This window comes from Scyliorhinus torazame, chromosome 2 (genome assembly GCF_047496885.1).
Source record: "Scyliorhinus torazame isolate Kashiwa2021f chromosome 2, sScyTor2.1, whole genome shotgun sequence".
NCBI classification, from domain to species: Eukaryota; Metazoa; Chordata; class Chondrichthyes; order Carcharhiniformes; family Scyliorhinidae; genus Scyliorhinus; species Scyliorhinus torazame.
The window spans coordinates 29,130,853-29,148,989 of NC_092708.1; the positions used below are offsets into that span (position 1 = coordinate 29,130,853).

General features: G+C 44.1%; 1 protein-coding gene across 1 annotated transcript in view; it reads left to right on the forward strand.

Annotated features, from left to right (window-relative positions):
• Window positions 1-5,768: 5,768 nt before the first annotated feature.
• bin1a (bridging integrator 1a) overlaps window positions 5,769-18,137 on the forward strand; it is a 126,117-nt gene continuing 113,748 nt past the window's right edge. The window contains exons 1-2 of the mRNA XM_072468306.1: window positions 5,769-5,927; window positions 16,921-16,975. Of these exons, the coding sequence (XP_072324407.1) occupies window positions 5,769-5,927; window positions 16,921-16,975 (214 nt within the window). The remainder of the gene's footprint in view (window positions 5,928-16,920; window positions 16,976-18,137) is intronic.

Here is an 18,137-nt window from a genome sequence, read left to right on the forward strand (position 1 = left end):
CCAGATAAGAGGCTGATAGATTTTTGTTACCTCTCCCATAGCCAATTATTTACTCCCATTATCACCAGTCCTCTGCTCAGTTCAAATAAGTCTTTTGAACATCAGTACACCACCTACTGCGCGAGCTTCACTTGCCCACCGAGAATTCAGTCAGGTTTGTTGGACGTGATTAACCTTTGGTGGATCCGCACTGCCTTTCCTCATTAATCCATACTTCTCCCAAGTAAGAATTAATTTTGTCCTTGCCCATGGTCTTTCATTTTCCTAGAAATTGAGCTGCTTAGCATTGCCTGAAAGATGTTTGAATGTAGACTGCATTGAGTAAAAAGGTTTGGGATTTATCTGCATTCACTACCTTGAGTGTATGCCTGCAATGTCAGCAATAGCTTCTTGGAAGCTTTCTGCATGTGGAAAATGCAGACAGTGAGTTTTTAAAATCCCCGTTGGATCTAATTTTGTCAATACCTTCATTTTACTCGCTGCAGAATTGCCGTCTTTGTGCTGATGCACTGCATTAATTGTGTGGTGTTTGACATTTGCAGAAAGTCATAGAACCTTGCTGCATGGAAGGAGGCCATTTGTGCCTGTGCTAACTCTTTTGAAAGAAGAATGATCCTGCTGATTATTCCCTTTTTGTGCCAGGTCTTAGACTATAGGAGGTTATGGTAAAACCTATTTATACTGCAGTTAGAGGACCGACTGCATGTAGTCTGGTCATCACATTGCAGGAAGGATGTGATTGCACAGAGGAAACTAATGAGGTTGTCGGGAATGGAGAATTTTATCTATGATGAACGATGGAATGGGCTTGGGTTGTTTTCTCTGGAACAGGAGGCTGAGCGGAGATTTAATTGAGGAGTCCAGATTGTCAGGAAAAGCCTATTTCTGTTGGCAGAGCAAATTGATAACCAGAGGGCAAAATTTAAAGTAATTGGCAGAAGGATTAGAGGAGGTGTTCAATTCAGTTTTTGTGGTGGTCTGGAACTCACGGTGAAGAAAAATCACTTGGATAAGTAACTCCAGTAACCTGCAGGGCCATGACTCAGGACGTGGAAGTATGGACCATAGCTGGGTAGTTATTTTTATCTGGCACATTAGGGACGGAATAGTAGTCTCCAGTGCTCTCCCAAGTATATATATCCAATGGCCAGCAGAAAGTTAGCATTGAATTAGCTTTTACCACCTTTTTGGGCATCTATTTGTCATGTGGCTTGTGATCCTGCAATGCTAATGTTGTATTTCATCAACAGTTTCACATTTAAATAAAGTGGCAAAACTTCCAACCTGTTTCACACAAGTGAGATCAAATAAATTTGACACTAAGCGACACATGGAGATATAGGGGTACGTTTATAAAGTGTCTGAGGGAAGAACCCCAGGGTTGAAAAGTTATCACTCCAGTGAGTGTTTCGAAATCTGATGCAGAGGGAATGTACAGATCCACATTGACCTGACACTGCTGTTCATTCCACACCATTCAGCGCAACCAGTCCATGGTGGTGTTTATAGTCCCCATAAACCCATCTTCCTGTAACCATCAGCAAACCCCATTTCTTTCTCCTGAGTGTATTTAATCTAGCACATCTCTGCTATGAATCATAGAATTTACAGTGCAGAAGGAGGCCATTCGGCCCATCGAGTCTGCACCGGCCCTTGCAAAAAGCACCCTACTGAAGCCCAAGTATCTATCGTAACCCCCACTTAACATTCATGGCCAATCCACCTAACCTGCACATCTTTGGACTGTGGTAGGAAACCGGAGCACCCGGAGGAAACCCACGCAGACACTGAGGGGACATGCAGACTCCTCACAGACAATGACCCAGCCGGGAATCGAACCTGGAATCCTGGAGCTGTGAAGCAACTGTGCTAACCACTGCTACCAGGCTGCCCGCTACCGTTGATTTCCACTACTCTTATGATGGAGTTCTACACACTTGCTACTCCTTGGGTAAAGATGTTCCTCCTGAATTCTCGATTGGATTTATTGGTAAATATCTTTTTTCTATCGCCCCTACTTTATCAAATCCTTTACTAAGAATCTTAAATATGTTGAGTTGCCCATCACTTTTCTAGAGAAAAGACTCCTGACCTGTTTGATCCTTTGTCTAAGTTCTGGCATGTTCTCCAGTGTGTCGTGTTGTGCGTTGCCACTTAAATCCCCTTGTATCTGATTCCTGCATGACGTCTGCTGGAAGTTGCTTCTTCCTCCGCGTCTCTGAGTCAGGTTCTGGATGAAGTCTTGCTCAGTAGAAACATCAAGTGCAGTGCAATGCTGAGGCGATGCTGCATTGTCTTTTGGATGGGATGCTAAACCGAGGCACCAATACAGAGAAATGTTGGATCTGATCATCATTACTGAGACCTAATTAGGGGACGTAAACATTAACAGCAGGTGCACAACACTTTCAAAAAGGCCGGTAGAATGGAAAAGAAGTAACACTGATAGTAAAAAATGACATGGGGGCAGTAGTTAAGAAAGGGTCATGGCTCAGAAGATTGGGAAATAGAACTGGTATAGGTGGAAAAATGAGCTAAAGTTGACGGGTGTAGTTTACATAGTTGTACCACTTTTTTCCATTAAGTAAGAAATAGTTGGATCTTATAACAAAGGCTGTGTATTTTTTTTTCTTTGTCATTCACTAGATGTGGGCATTGTTGGCTAGGTTATAATTTATTGTTTATCAGAAGGAAGTGGTGAAACACAGCCTTGAACCACCACAGCCCAAGTGGTGTAGGATACACCTGCAGCGTTGGTAGAAGGGAGTACCAGGATTTTGACTCTGCAACAGTGAAGGAACAACAATATAGTTCCAAGTCAGGATGGCATGTGGTTTGAAGGGGACCTTGTGGGTCATTGTAATCCCATGCGTCTGCTACTCTGGTCCTTCTTTTGAAAGGTCTTTTGAAAGAGCCTGGTGAGTTGCTGCAGTGCATCTTGTAGATGGTGTACACTGCGCAGGTGGTGTAGGGAGGAAACATTTAAAGTGGTGGATGGAAAATTAAAGCGGCTTGATTTTTATAATCTTTATTAGTATCACCAGTAGGCTTACATTAGCACTGCAATGAAGTTACTGTGAAACTTTCTGGATGATGTTGGAGTTTCTTGTGTTGTTGGAGCTGCATTCACCCAGGCAAGTATTTCATCATGCTCTTGACTCGTGTCTTGTCGATGCTGGACAGACTTTGGGGAGTCAGGTGAGGTATTCATCACAGAATTCCTAGTTTCTGACTTGTCCTTGTAGCCATATTATTTATATGACTGGTCAGTTCAGTGCCTAGAACTGCGATTTAGCAGCTGAAATGGAAACAAAATCTCCCATTCCATTGAATGGGAAAGACCGAACTTTGGGGAGTCGGGTGAGGTATTCGTCACAGAATTAATGGGAAAGACTAGCAAAGGGTGAATTTAACTTTGGGAGGCATAATTGGGAGATCTATAGATGACCCAAAAATCAACTGTGTTGTTGATGGTGAAGAGAATAGCGGTGGACTCCAGACTCATGTGAATGATTGGATGGAGAAGTGGCAATTGGAATTCAACCTGGGGTGAGGGCTTGTGCATTTTGGAAGGGGTAAACCAAGCAAGGCAAACTTGAGTGGGAAAATATTGAAGTGATGAGGATGAGAGACCTTGGCGTTAATGCCCGCAGGTACCTGAAGGTGGCACGCTTGAAGATGGCAAAGAAGGCAAATGTATTACACTCCTCTATTGCACAAGATATATAATACAGAAGCAGGGGTGTAATGCTGGAACTGTATTAAAAACACTGGCTCGGCCACAGCTGGTCTTTTGTATTTAGGTCGGCACATTAGAGAAAGGACATATTGGTCTGGAGAGAGTACGGAAGAGCGTGGTCAGAACTTGAGCAAAGACTAGGTAGGCTAGGGTTGCTTTCCTTAGATGTGGAGATGCCGGCGTTGGACTGGGGTGAGCACAGTATGAAGTCTTACAACACCAGGTTAAAGTCCAACAGGTTTGTTTCGATGTCACTAGCTTTCGGAGCGCTGCTCCTTCCTCCGGTTCACCTGAGGAAGGAGCAGCGCTCCGAAAGCTAGTGACATCGAAACAAACCTGTTGGACTTTAACCTGGTGTTGTAAGACTTCGTACTGTGCTTTCCTTAGAACAGAGGAGGCTGAGGAGTGACTTGAATGAGGTACAAAATTGAGGGCCCCAGATAGGATAGACTGGAAAGACTTATTTTCCCTAGTAGAGAGGTTAATTACTTGGGGGCATAGATTTAAGGTGATTGATGGAAGGATTAGAGGGACATTAGGAAAATTTCTTCACCCAGGGGGTGTCTGGAATTCACTGCCCTGGGTGGGTGGTAGAGGCCAAAATCCTCAACTTGTTTAAAAGGATCTACGCCTGAAGTGCTACAACTTGCAAGGCTATGGACTAGGTGCTGGAAGGTGGGATTAGAATAGGTGGCTAGATTTTTCAGCCGGCACAGACACTATGGGCTGAATGACCTCCTCTTTCTTTGCTGTAACGTTTCTGTGGCTCTGTATCGATGATCATTGCTCCAGTATCTCAGCGAGAGTCAGTGGGCAAGTTAACCATGGCACATCATAGTTACCCCTGTCCTTATTTGCCATTTGTGACTCCTTGATAACAAGACAAGAGTGAAGAAAATCTTGCATCTATATCGCATTTTTCATGATATCAAGATTTGCAGTCAATAATCTACTTTTGAAGTGAAGTCATCAATGTAGGAAATGCAGTGACCAATTAATGTCCTGCAAACAGCAATGTAGTAAAGACCAGGTCCTCTGAATTCTGTTGAGGGAGGGGTAAATATTGGTTCGGCCACCAGGTAGAACTCTCCTCTTCAAAATAAGTGCTATGGGATCTTGAGTCCGTCTGAAAGGACAGATGGGGCCTTGGTTTAATCTTTTATCTGAAAGATAGCACTGGATGTCAGCCCCCATATATACTCCAAGTGGGGAGACAGTTCCTAAACGAACCATGGTTGATTGTATCTGGATCAGGTTGTCAATCTTTCTGCTATGACTTAAAAGGAACAGACTGTAACCTGTATGACTAGCATGAGTTTTGAGATGTCACACACCTCCGACTCCTCCTGCTAGAGTTAAAATTGGCTCAGACCAAGATTTAGATCTGTGGCCTTTCTGCTTTATTCAGCGTAGTTCTACCTTAACACTGCCTCAATAATCCATTGGGGGGGTCAGTTACACCAGAATCTCCATCTTTATGATTGACCTTCAAGTTGAATAGAAAACCGGCCTTCCTTGGCACTGCTCATGTTCAACACACAACTAAATAACACCTCCATCTCTATCCTTCTGCTTGTGCGTGCATTGATTATTTCTCTCCACTTGCATACTTGTGAAAAAGTCAACCCATGATTGTTGGCCAAAAACTGTAATTTTAATTTACCTTGTAATAGTCAACACTAATTTTCAAAAATTAGCTAAATATATTCTGAATATGTTAATTATTTGATATTGTAAATGTGCAAAAGCTAATGAAAATGAGTACTGGTATGCTTCTAGTGATCAGATTATGAATAGGAAGGCCACAAGTGGTTCAGCCATGATATTGAATGGGAGGCCAGGCTCGAGGAACTGAATGGCCTACTCCATTGTTCTTAATATGATATCTGTTGCTCTGCAACACGACCAAAGAAAAAAGGTTAGGAAGGGTTATTGGGTTACGGGGATAGGGTAGAAGTGAGGGCTTAAGTGGATCGGTACAGACTCGATGGGCCGAATGGCCTCCTCCTGCACTGTATGTTCTATGTATATGTCGTCATCTCCTATCCAGAAGAGTGTTGCTTGCTGGCACGTTGGTCATACTGTTTTCATTATCTCAAAATTTCAGGTCCTCCAGAAGCTGGGCAAGGCTGATGAGACAAAAGATGAACAATTTGAACATTGTGTGCAGAACTTCAATAGACAGCTGGTAAGAAGTGCTTCAATTCAAATGATTTGTAAAGAGTCTTTGACGACCGCTGCATGGTTCAAAGCATTTTTCAGTTGTCACCAAACTTGTGTAGGAAACAGGCCCTGTATAATTGCATAAGGACATCCCTGCTCCTGTGCTCTAATCTTCTCGCTATGAAGGTCACCGTAGCATTTCCCTTCTTCACTGCCTACTGCAGCTTAATGCTTGCCTTCAGTGACTGGTGTGTGAGAGCACCCAGGTCTCATTGCACATTCCCCTCAATTTATAGCCATTCATGTTATCTGCCTTCCTGTTTTTGCTACCAAGTGGATAACCTCACATTTATCAACATTAATATCTGCCATGCATTTGCCCACTCAGCTGGTCCAAATCACACTGAAACATTTCTGAATCCTCCCACCCAGCTGTAAATTTGGAGATATTACATTAACAATTTAGATGGGTGAACTAAACGTATGTTGTGATTAGCTGGGGTCCATGCAGGTGTTCCCCAACCGGAAGCCATGGTTTAACCGGGAGAGTCACTCCCTACTGAAGGCAAGATTTGAGGCATTCAAGAGCAGCAACCCTGACCTGTACAAGAAATCTAGGTACAACCTCCCCATTAATGATGGCAGGAGACAATACAGACTAAGCTAGAGTTGCAGACTAATGATACAACGAGAGTTTGTATGTGGCACGGTGTAAACAAAATGGGCTACAAAGCAGAGTAGCATCGAGCAACAGCCCACCCCTCCCCGATGAATTCAATGCATTCTCTATGTTTGTTTTGTTGGACACACTCATACCTACCGTCAGTATCCTCCATTGTCAGATTGGCCTTCTTGAAATTGAACCCTCTGAAACATCGTGTCCTGACACGGACCGACTGGCAGGTGTTTGCGGACCATTTGAACCTTCATTGGCCGGGGCATTGAGTATCAGAATTGGCAAGTCATGTTGCAGCTGTATAGAACCTTAGTTAGGCCACACTTGGAGTATAGTGTTCAATTCTGGTCGCCACACTACCAGAAGGATGTGGAGGCTTTGGAGAGGGTGCAGAAGCGATTTACCAGGATGTTGCCTGATTTGGAGGGCATTAGCTATGAGGAGCGGTTGAATAAACTCTGTTTGTTCTCACTGGAATGACGGAGGTTGAGGGGCGACCTGATAGAGGTCTACAAAATTATGAGGGGCATAGACAGAGTCGATGGTCAGAGACTTTTTCCCAGGGTAGAGGGGTCAGTTACTAGGGGGCATAGGTTTAAGGTGAGAGGGCCAAGGTTTAGAGGAGATGTATGAGGCAAGTTCTTTACACAGGGTAATGGGTGCCTGGAACTTGTTGCTGGAGGAGGTGGTGGAAGCAGGGACAATAGTGACGTTTAAGGGGCATCTTGACAAATACATGAATAGATGGATACAGACCCCGGAAGTGTAGAAGATTTTAGTTTAGATGAGCAGCATGGTCGGCGCAGGCTTGGAGGGCCAAAGGGCCTGTTCCTGTGCTGTACTTTTCTTTGTTGTTCCCTCCCTATTCTGTTCAGATGTTTCCATCTGCTTCAAGAAGACCATCATGCAGGTCTCAAAGGAGAATTGGGTAACGTGCCTCAATGGCTACTGTCTGGTGGCCTTGACATCGATCATTATGAAGCTTTTTGAGAGGTTGGTTAGAGACACCAACTCCCCAGAACACCTTGATCCACTGAAATTCACACATTGCTACAACCGGTCCACAGTAGGTGCTATTTCTCTGGCCCTACTCATCCCTGGAGCATCTCGACAACAAGGACTCCCACATCAGACTCTTATTCATTGACTATAGTTCTACCTTCAACACCATCATCCCAGCCAAGCTCTTGTCAAAGCTCCAAAACTTGGGACTTGGCTCCTCCCTCTGTAACTGGATCCTCGACTTCCTGACCCATGGACCACAAGCAGTAAGGATAAATAACAACATTTCCTTGATGGTTCTCAATACCGAGGCCCTGCGAGGCTGCCTACTTGGCCTCCTACTATACCCCCTTGACACACATGACTGGCAAAATTTGGCTCCAACTCCATCAACCAATTTGCTGGTGACACGTCCATAGTGAGTCGGATCTCAAACGATGAGTCAGAGTGCAGGAGGGAGATAGGGAACCTAGTGGCGTGGTGTAACGACAATAATCACTCCCTCAACTAAGCTGCTGGTAATTGACTTCAGGAAGCAAAGTATTGTACACACCCGTCTGCATTAGTGGTGCCGAGGTGGAGATGGTTGATAGCTTCAAATTCCTAGGTGTGCATGTCACCAACAATCTATCCTGGTCTAGCCACATCAACACTACAACCAAGAAAGCACAACAGTACCTACTACTGCCTCAGGAAACTTCGGCATGTCCACACTGACTCTTTATCAATTTTTACAGAAACACCTTGGAACGCATCCTATCTGGCTGCATCACAGCCTGGTATGGCAACTGCTCGGCCCAAGACCATAAACTACAGGAAGTTGTGAACACAGCCCAGTCCATCATGTGAACCCGCCTCCCATCCATTGACTGTCTACACCTGCTGCCTTGGAAAGTGGGCAGCACAATCAAAGACCCCTCACACCCGGCTTATTGACTCTTCCATTGGGCAGGGGATACAAAAGAGCACGCAATAACAGATTCATTCAAAAACGGCTTCTTCCCCGCCGTTACCAAACTCCTGAATGACATTGTTATGGACTAAACTGATCTCTCCATGCATTTTCTCTACACTAAACTCCGAATGCTTCACCCGATTGTTGGTTTGTAATGTCCTCTGTTTTTCATGTATGGAACGATCTGTCTGGACTGCACATACTTTTCACTATCTCAGCACACGTGACCAATCCAATCCCTCTGGTACCCCACTAGTCACTGCCTACCACTTGGAAAAAGACCCATTTATGCCTACTTTGGTTCCTGTCTGCCAACCAGTTTTGTATCCATCTCAATACACTACCCCAATCCCATGTGCTTTAAATTTACACGCTAATCTCTTGGTGGGACTTTGTTGAAAGTCCAAATAAACCACATCCACTAGCTCCCCCTCAACAACTCTAGTTATGTATACCAAGAATTCCAATCACCGAATACTAACCGTGCAGAAGAGGCCCTTCAGCCCATCGAGTCTGCACCGATGCATGAAAGGCCCTGACCTAATCCCACTTGTCAGCACTTGGCCCATAGCCTTGAATGTTATGGTGTGCCAAGTACTCATCCAGGTACTTTTTAAACTATGAGGCATCCCACCTCTATCACCCTCCCAGGCAATGCACTCCAGACCATCGCCACTCTCTGGGTAAAAATGTTTTTCCTCAAATGTTCCACCTCCACCCTGATAATTTCTCTTTTGTAAATCCATGCTTACTCTGATTTCTGGCACTGTTTTCTAAAGTGCTCTGCGATTAAATCTTCAATAGTGGGGAAAGCTCTATTTTTAATGCTGGGCTGACTGCTCTATCATTCCCTGTTTTCTCTCCTTTTCAAATAGTGGGCTTACATTAGCTACCCTCCAGTCTGTAGGAACTGTTACAGAGACTGAAGAATCTTGGAAGATAATTCCCAATGCATCCATTATTTCTAGGGGCACTTCCTCATGTACTTTGGGATGTAGATTGTTAGACCCTGGGGATTTATTAGCCTTCAATCCAATTAATTCCCCCAACACCATTTCCCAACTAATGCTTATTTCTTTCAGTTATTCCCTCTCACCAAACCCGGTGTTTCCCAACTGCATATTTGTGTCCTCCTTAGTGAACAAAAGTCTGTATTTTGTTGGTCAGCCATTTTTGTTCCCCATTATAAATTATCCTGATTGTAAGGGACCTACATTTTTTTTGTCTTCTCCACATCTTAAAAAACCTGACGTTTTTTATGTTTCCCGCAAGCTTGCATTCATAATTTTCCCATTTTCCTCTTAATGGATCTCTTTGTCCTCCTTTGCTGAATTCTAAACTGCTCCCAGTCCTCGGGTATGCTGTTGGTCAGTTTGTATATCCCTTCTTTGGATCTAATACCATCTCTGATGGTTTGGCCACCTTTCCCCTTCTATGCCAGACAGGAATAAACAATTGTTAGACCATAAGACCATAAGACATAGGAGTGGAAGTAAGGCCATTCGGCCCATCGAGTCCACTCCACCATTCAATCATGGCTGATTTCAACTCCATTTACCCGCTCTCTCTCCATAGCCCTTAATTCCTTGAGAAATCAAGAATTTATCAACTTCTGTCTTAAAGACACTCAACGTCCTGGCCTCCACCGCCCTCTGTGGCAATGAATTCCACAGACCCACCACTCTCTGGCTGAAGACATTTCTCCTCATCTCTGTTCTAAAGTGACTCCCTTTTATTCTAAGGCTGTGCCCCCGGGTCCTAATCTCCCCTGCTAATGGAAACAACTTCCCTACGTCCACCCTATCTAAGCCATTCATTATCTTGTAAGTTTCTATTAGATCTCCCCTCAACCTCCTAAACTCCAATGAATATAATCCCAGGATCCTCAGACGTTCATCGTATGTTAGGCCTACCATTCCTGGGATCATCCGTGTGAATCTCCGCTGGACCCGCTCCAGTGCCAGTATGTCCTTCCTGAGGTGTGGGGCCCAAAATTGCTCACCGTATTCTAAATGGGGCCTAACTAATGCTTTATAAAGCTTCAGAAGTACATCCCTGCTTTTATATTCCAAGCCTCTTGAGACGAATGACAACATTGCATTTGCTTTCTTAATTATGGACTCAACCTGCAAGTTTACCTTTAGAGAATCCTGGACTAGGACTCCCAAGTCCCTTTGCACTTCAGCATTATGAATTTTGTCACCGTTTAGAAAATAGTCCATGCCTCTATTCTTTTTTCCCAAGTGCAAGACCTCGCACTTGCCCACATTGAATTTCATCAGCCATTTCTTGGACCACTCTCCTAAACTGTCTAAATCTTTCTGCAGCCTCCCTACCTCCTCCATACTACCTGCCCCTCCACCTATCTTTGTACCATCGGCAAACTTAGCCAGAATGCCCCCAGTCCCGTCATCTAAATCGTTAATGTATAAAGAGAACAGCTGTGGCCCCAACACTGAACCCTGCGGGACACCACTCGTCACCGGTTGCCATTCAATTGTTGCAGTTCACCTGAATATTTGGCATTGCCTATTCCCTGTCATCCCTTTTTAAGTAACGTTTCCCTTGCGCAACTTGATTGTTATACAATATCCAGTCTAAGATGGCCGGTTCTCTAGTTGGTTCCTCCATGTATTGGTCCAGAAAACCATCCCATATCATGCCAAGAATTCCTCTACGGTATTGGAACTAATTTGATTTGCCTGATCTGTATGCAGATTAAGGTCACCCATAATTACAAATATTCTCTTATTGCATGTGTCTTTAATTTCTTGTTTAATCCCATTTCCAATATCACCACTACAGTTTGGGGGCCTATATCACCACTGCCGTTTTGGGGTTGCGGTCGGTATACAATCTCCAGTAATGTTTTTATGCCCTATTAGTGTTTCTCTGCTATACCCATGCAGATTTCGCATTGACGGAGCTAATATCTTTCCTCACTATTGTGGTCTGGCCATCCCAAGTGTTTACAGACCATGTATTTTTTGAACTATTGTAGAAAACAGTAGTTGTAAACTCCCACCTACTATAATCCATTCCAGTGGTGGTAGGAATAGATTTTGACCAAGATGCCGGGGAAAATCCCCTATTTTTGAATAGTGTTCGAAGATATTTTGTCACGAGAGAGACTGGCACCTCTGACATTTCAGTGTCAGCCTAGATGGGTGCAGCAGTCCAGAGTGAGACTTCAACCCACAGTCTTCTGACGTTGAGGCAAGTGTGCCACAGATTGAGCTTGCCAACCGGTTAATGAAAATCGCCAGAAGCAGCATGCTGAAGGGAGGTGACTGGCTTGTGAATGTGGGGCACAGTTGCACATTGATGTGCCATCTCCTTCATTCAAATGAAACCTCATTTCAGCCTTTCCCTGTCCTTGCTAAAGGTCAATTAGAACCAATGACCTGGTGAGTCATTTGACACTTGAGCAGTGCTGCTGTTGATATTTCTGCCCACCTGAGTGGACATTTCTGCCCACCTGAGTGGACACTGCTGATTGTGTCCATAATGAAAGCTGTTCTTTGCAATGGATTTGGAGCACATTCAACTTGGTTGAGATATTTACAGTGTCTGTGTAAATATATTTTGGGAAGTGGCTCATTTTTCTCACTGTGGACCATTTAAATATATGAAAGGATCACAATTGGAAATGGATCTTCTGTGTATAATGTTTGGCTGTCCAAGAGAATGAGGATGTTGGTCAATTCAGGTAGTAATGTCTATAATTGAACATCCTGTGTTTGACTCAAGCTGGTAATATAGAAGCTTGCACAATGGATTGTGGGCAGTTGCAAAATTGACTGCGCAGCAACTAAGTAAATAAATATTTGCACTTTAATACAATGACTAAGTCAACCCTCTTTCGATGGCATGGAAGGGGCAGTTCAACCCTTTGTGACTATTCACCATACAAATATGTCCATCATACAATTAGATCGTGGCTGATCTACATTTTAATTGCATCCACCCTTGCATAGCTAACTTGCTTGAAACTGCCGATTCAGCTGACCCTTAAACCATAATAGCTTTTTGAGGAGATTTCAACTGTCCTTTGAAGTGCATCCTGACATTCTTGAACAGCCTAGCTCCAGATTTTGTGTACCCCCCCCCCCCCCCCGTTCTGAACTCTCCCACGAAGAGATTGACCCGATTTCTTTATGGTGAGTTTGCTGACCCCAAACGCTTGTTTCTCCTCAGTTCTATATAAATCCATCTACAGGTTTGCTGACGACATGGCCATAGTGGGTCGGATCTCGAACAACGACGAATCAGAATGCAGGAGGAAGATAGAGAACCTAGTGGAGTGGTGTAATGACCACAATCTATCCCTCAATGACAGCAAAACTAAAGAGCTGGTCATTGACTTCAGAAAGCAAAGTACTGTACACACCCCTGTCTGCATCAACGGGACTGAGGTGGAGATGGTTGACAGCTTCAAATTCCTAGGTGTGCACATCACCAAAAATCTGTCCTGGTCCACCCATGTTGACGCTACCACCAGAAAGCACAACCGCGCCTATACTTCCTCAGAAAAATAAGGAAATTCGACCTGTCGACGCTGTCTCTTACCAACGTTTGCAGATGCATCATAAGAAAGCATCCTATCTGGCTGCACCATAGCCTGGTATGGCAACTGCTCGTCCCAGGACCGCAGGAAACTGCAGAGAGCCATGAACACAGCCCAGTCCATCACACAAACCCGCCTCTAATCCATTGACTCTATTTACACCTCCCGCTGCCTTGGGAAAGCATAATCAAAGACCCCCTCCCACCTGGCTTACACTCGCTTCCATCGGGCAGGAGATACAAAAATCTGAGAACACGCACGAACAGATTCAAAAACGGCGTCTTCCCGCTGTTACCAGGCTCCTAAATGACCCTCTTATGGACTGACCTGATTAATGCTACGCTCCTGTAAGCTTCACTCAATGCTGGTGTCTATGTGTGTACATTGTGTACATTGTGTTGCCCTATTATCTATTTTCTTTTATTTCATGTACTAAATGATTTGTTTGAGCTGCTCACAGAAAAATACTTTTCACTGTACCTCAGGTACACGTGACAAACTAATCCAATCAAATTGCAATGCTTACATTTGAATTCTATGATTCAGCTTAAGACAGTGCTGTGCAGAATGAGGTACAGAGGAGTATTCTCTAATTTTGAGCAGCATTGTTTTTAAAATCCATAGTATTTCTAGCAACATCTTGTTCCGAGTAACATGTTGAGAACATTTGTGTAGGTGTTAGGGCAATGTTAGAAATTCCAGATCTTGACATTGCAAGGAGCAGCCTGGCATTAGTGGTGCTGGTGATTCATGCAATGTTTCCCGTTTTGTTGCTGGTACAGAAGGTTAGCTTTCCCATCTGTTACTGCCCACACGCACATGCAATGCTGATCCGAGAACTGCCCAAACCGCACAACCCGCACAAAGTGGACTTGATATAAAAGCAAGTGCTCTGGATCCCATGAAGTCTCGCAGCTTCAGGTTAAACCCACCATCCGCTATTGAATCCGTACTCCTCCGTGCTGAACAACACTTGGAGAAAGCGCGGAGGGGTAGCAAGGGTGCAGAATATGCTCTGGGTGGGGGACTTTAATATTCAGCAAAAGTGGCTCGGTAGCACCACCACAGACCGAGCTGGCTGGGTCCTAAAGAACATAGCTGCTAGACTGGAACTGCAGCAGGTGGTAAGGGAACCAACAAGAGGGGAAAAACCTACATGACCTCATCCTCACCAATCTGCCTGCTACAGATGTATCTGTCCATGGTGGTATCGGTAGAAGTGACCACCCAAAAGTCCTGTCTTCACATTGAGGGTGTCCTCCATAGTGTTGTGTGGCACTAAATGGGATAGACTTCGCACAGATCAAGCAACTTCAGTCTGGGCATCCATGAGGCGTTTGGACCATCAGCAACCTCATCATATCCCTGGTTCAATGAAGAGTTCAAGAGGGCAACAGGCACACCAAAAAAGTTGTCAACCCAGTGAAGCTGTAACACAGGACTGTTTGTGTGCCAAACAGCAAATAATAAGCAGAGCTAAGCGATCCCACAACAAACGCTTCAGATCTAAGCTCTGCAGTCCAGCCATGAATGGTGGACAATTAAACCAACTCACTGGAGGAGGAGGCTTCACAAGTATCCTTGTCCTATGCTGCTCTTGCTCATGTATTTGCTTTGTTTGGCCCTTGTTCCTGCACTGTAATACCGCACTGTAATAATCACTTTGTCGATGTGGCAGGAGATACAAAATTCTGAGAACATGCACTGACAGATCCAAAAACAGCTTCTTGCCTGCTGTTACCAGGCTCCTGAATGACCCTCTTATGGACTAAACTGATCTCTCCACGCATCTTCTCTACAGAGTAGTACTACACTCCGTATGCTTCACTCGATGTCTATGTATTTACATTATGTATCTATCATATGTTAATATCTGTCTGGACTGTACTCCGAACAATACTTTTCACTATACCTCTGTACACAATAAACCCAATCCATCTAAGGACAAGAGCAGCAGATACTGGAGGTTCCCCTCCAAGTCAGTCACACCCTGACTTGGAAATATATCGCCATTCCTTCACTTCACTGTCGCTGTGTCAAAATCCTGAAATTCACTCTCTCCCTAACGGCACTGGGTTGCACTGACACCTGAGGACTGCAGTGGTTCAAGAAGGCAATTCCCCACCATCTTCTGCAGGGCATCTAGGGATGGGCAATAAATGCTGTCCTAACCAGCGATCCCGTAAATTTTTTTTTTTTAAACCTCCAGGTCTGGCAGCACCCATGGCGAGAAAAACCCTTGTCCAATATGACTATTTGGAATTGGCTCAATGGTGTGAATGACCTGTAATTATTGTAAGGTGGTGCGAAATGGGATAATTGGAGCCAGCACAACAAGCAAGGTGGGCTGAATTGGCTCTGTGCTACATTGAGTGTGTGCTATTTTAGTGACTGGAGACTTAAAAGCTGTACTTTGCTCCAGTGCAACGTAATTTCATGGGCATCCTAAGTCTGGAGGTGCAATTTTGTATATTGCACCTTCTGCAGTGTGGTAAGGGACTCCAATGCAATTAGTCACTCCCAAATGGCTATGATCCAGCAAACCATGGCGACCATAGCTAAGCCTGCTACAGTTTTGGGGACTCTGCTCTCCTTGCATTGCAGTCCAGCAATGCAAAAACTTACCAAGCTGACTTGATCATTGTCAACGCAGCTTAGTCAGGCATCCGCCTTCGCTATCTGTGGAACTCGTTGCCACAGAAGCTGCAGAGGCCAAACCACGGAATGTGTTTAAGACAAAGATAGATAAATTCTTGATTGGGGATCAGGGGTATGATTGAATGGCAGAGCAGACTCATTGAGCCGAATTCTGCTCCTATGTCTTATGGTCTATGGTACAAAGTTCACCAATTTCAACATGTTCTGAAGTTAGTTGAACATTTTTCAATGCTAATCTCATTTGCAATGCATTTTTGTAACATTTTATTAAAGTGAAGCGAGCAGTTTAGTGTAGACATTCCAGTGCTTCATCCCGCAGAAGTAGAGGTTGTTACTTGAGCACGGTACTGAGGCAGTGTTGCGCTGTTTGGTTGAAATCCTAAATTATGGCCTCTACTGGCTTTCTTAGGTAGATGTGGGAGTTATTTCTGGTGTCCTGGCCAATATTTATTAATCAATCGATCATCAGAGCACGTTATTTAGTCATTATTACATTGCTGTCTGTGGGGATCGCCTGTGTGTAAATTGACATGTTTCATATTTTACAACAGTGACTTCGAAAATGAAGGTAGTCGCCATAGTCCCAGATGACAGTAGGCTGCTTCCCCTTTGACTGGGAGAGCTGACTATTGGTGGTTTAACTTGAGGATCACCACACCTCTTGAGGTTGAGATGGCGGGGCCTTCATGAATAAGCTCAGCCGGTATGGGAATTGAACCAGTGTTGCTGGCCTTGCTCTGCATCACGAACCAGCTGTCCAACCAAGTGAGCTAAACCGGCCCCCAAACATACACACACTTCCCATGGGGAATTAAACCACGGTCTCCCGTGTGACAGGCGGGGTACAAACCGCTATACTAATACCAACAAGGAAAAGGTGCTTTGAGGTGACTGGTTGGCAATACTATATTGATTCAAGTCGGGCTTTTCTTTTGTTTCACAACCCACTAATACTACTGCTCATCATATTTGTTGGATTAATTTTGAGCATCCTGAAACCTTGTTCTTGCCAAACTATTCCCACGAGGGAAAACGCTCCAAGCGAATGCTGCCAAATGTCAGGCACTCGCCAATAATGCGCATTTTACTGCGTATTGTTTTGTGTGTAGTAAATGTCCAGCACTTGCACAAACAAATAGCGCATTTTTCTTTTACTGCAGAACGAAGGAAGTAAACTCCAGAAAGATCTGCGAACATATCTGACTGCTGTAAAAGGTAGGGTGTTCATAAACTCTTCCAGAGGACTCATTGTAGCTCTAATTGAGGGATGTATGGAGTCCGATGGACCATGATCTTTGAATGGAGGAATAGGCTTGTGGGGCTAAATGGCCTACTTCCATTTGTATTTTTTTAATGGGATACCTGGCCACATCTTTCATGACCAATGGAAGGATCTGTCATTTTTAACTTGACTGTGATGGGCTTTGGAGCCTTATGATACAAAGTTCTGTCTATTTATTATGAATATTTAAAAAAATCAATTGGGTGCAAGAACTGCCTTGGCATTGTTTCTATAGTATCCTGTGAAGTGTGGTGCAACTTTGCTATAAACTCTGCATTGGCTGCATCTGCAGTGAGTGATACTGTTGTGTTACCCATCTTCTACAGCAAGCTTTACAAGAACCTTAAATTCCCTTACAGACGGAGACCTACTGTAGGTCTCATATTTTAAAAAACTTAATGTATCACGCACAACCTAACCCTGTCGGAATGTATCCCTGTGCCACTGGTTACCAGTGGCAACACTTCCTTTTTCAATACACTTATCAAAGAAGATCTATCCTCAAAGACACATACAACCCATTTTTCTGCTTACAAATTTTTGTGCAACTGCAGTCAAAAGCTTGGCCTGAGCTTTGAACTTGAGGCTTCAGATAAACCGCACCAAACTGTATTGGGGGTCAGAGAATGACGCAGGACTGAAGGAGGCCATTTGGTCCATCTTGCCTGTGCTGGTTTTGAAATTTAATCTTGCTCCTCCTTTATTTCCCCCATAGTTCTATTCCCTTTTATTCAACCTGCTTCCACCACCCTATTGGCAGTGCACTCCAAATTGCCATAAATTGTTGCAATGATTTATTTTTAAAAAAATCCCCATCCTTTTTTGAAATGGTTGTTCCTCCTTCAGCAACATCATCTGGAACACCTCTGTTCAATCACTTCACCTTCCTGAATCTTTTTAACCTGAAGATTTTTTAGTAATGAACAATTGCTTCTGTTACATTGTCGAAGTGGGAACCCAAATTTTCATACTTCACTGAGTTGTGCCCGTGTTATTTATCTGTGATTGAGGTTGCCAGGCATGTTGACCGATTTAACACTTTTTGTCTCCTGTTCCCCCTCACGTTTTTCACCCACCCCTGCATGAAATATAAAT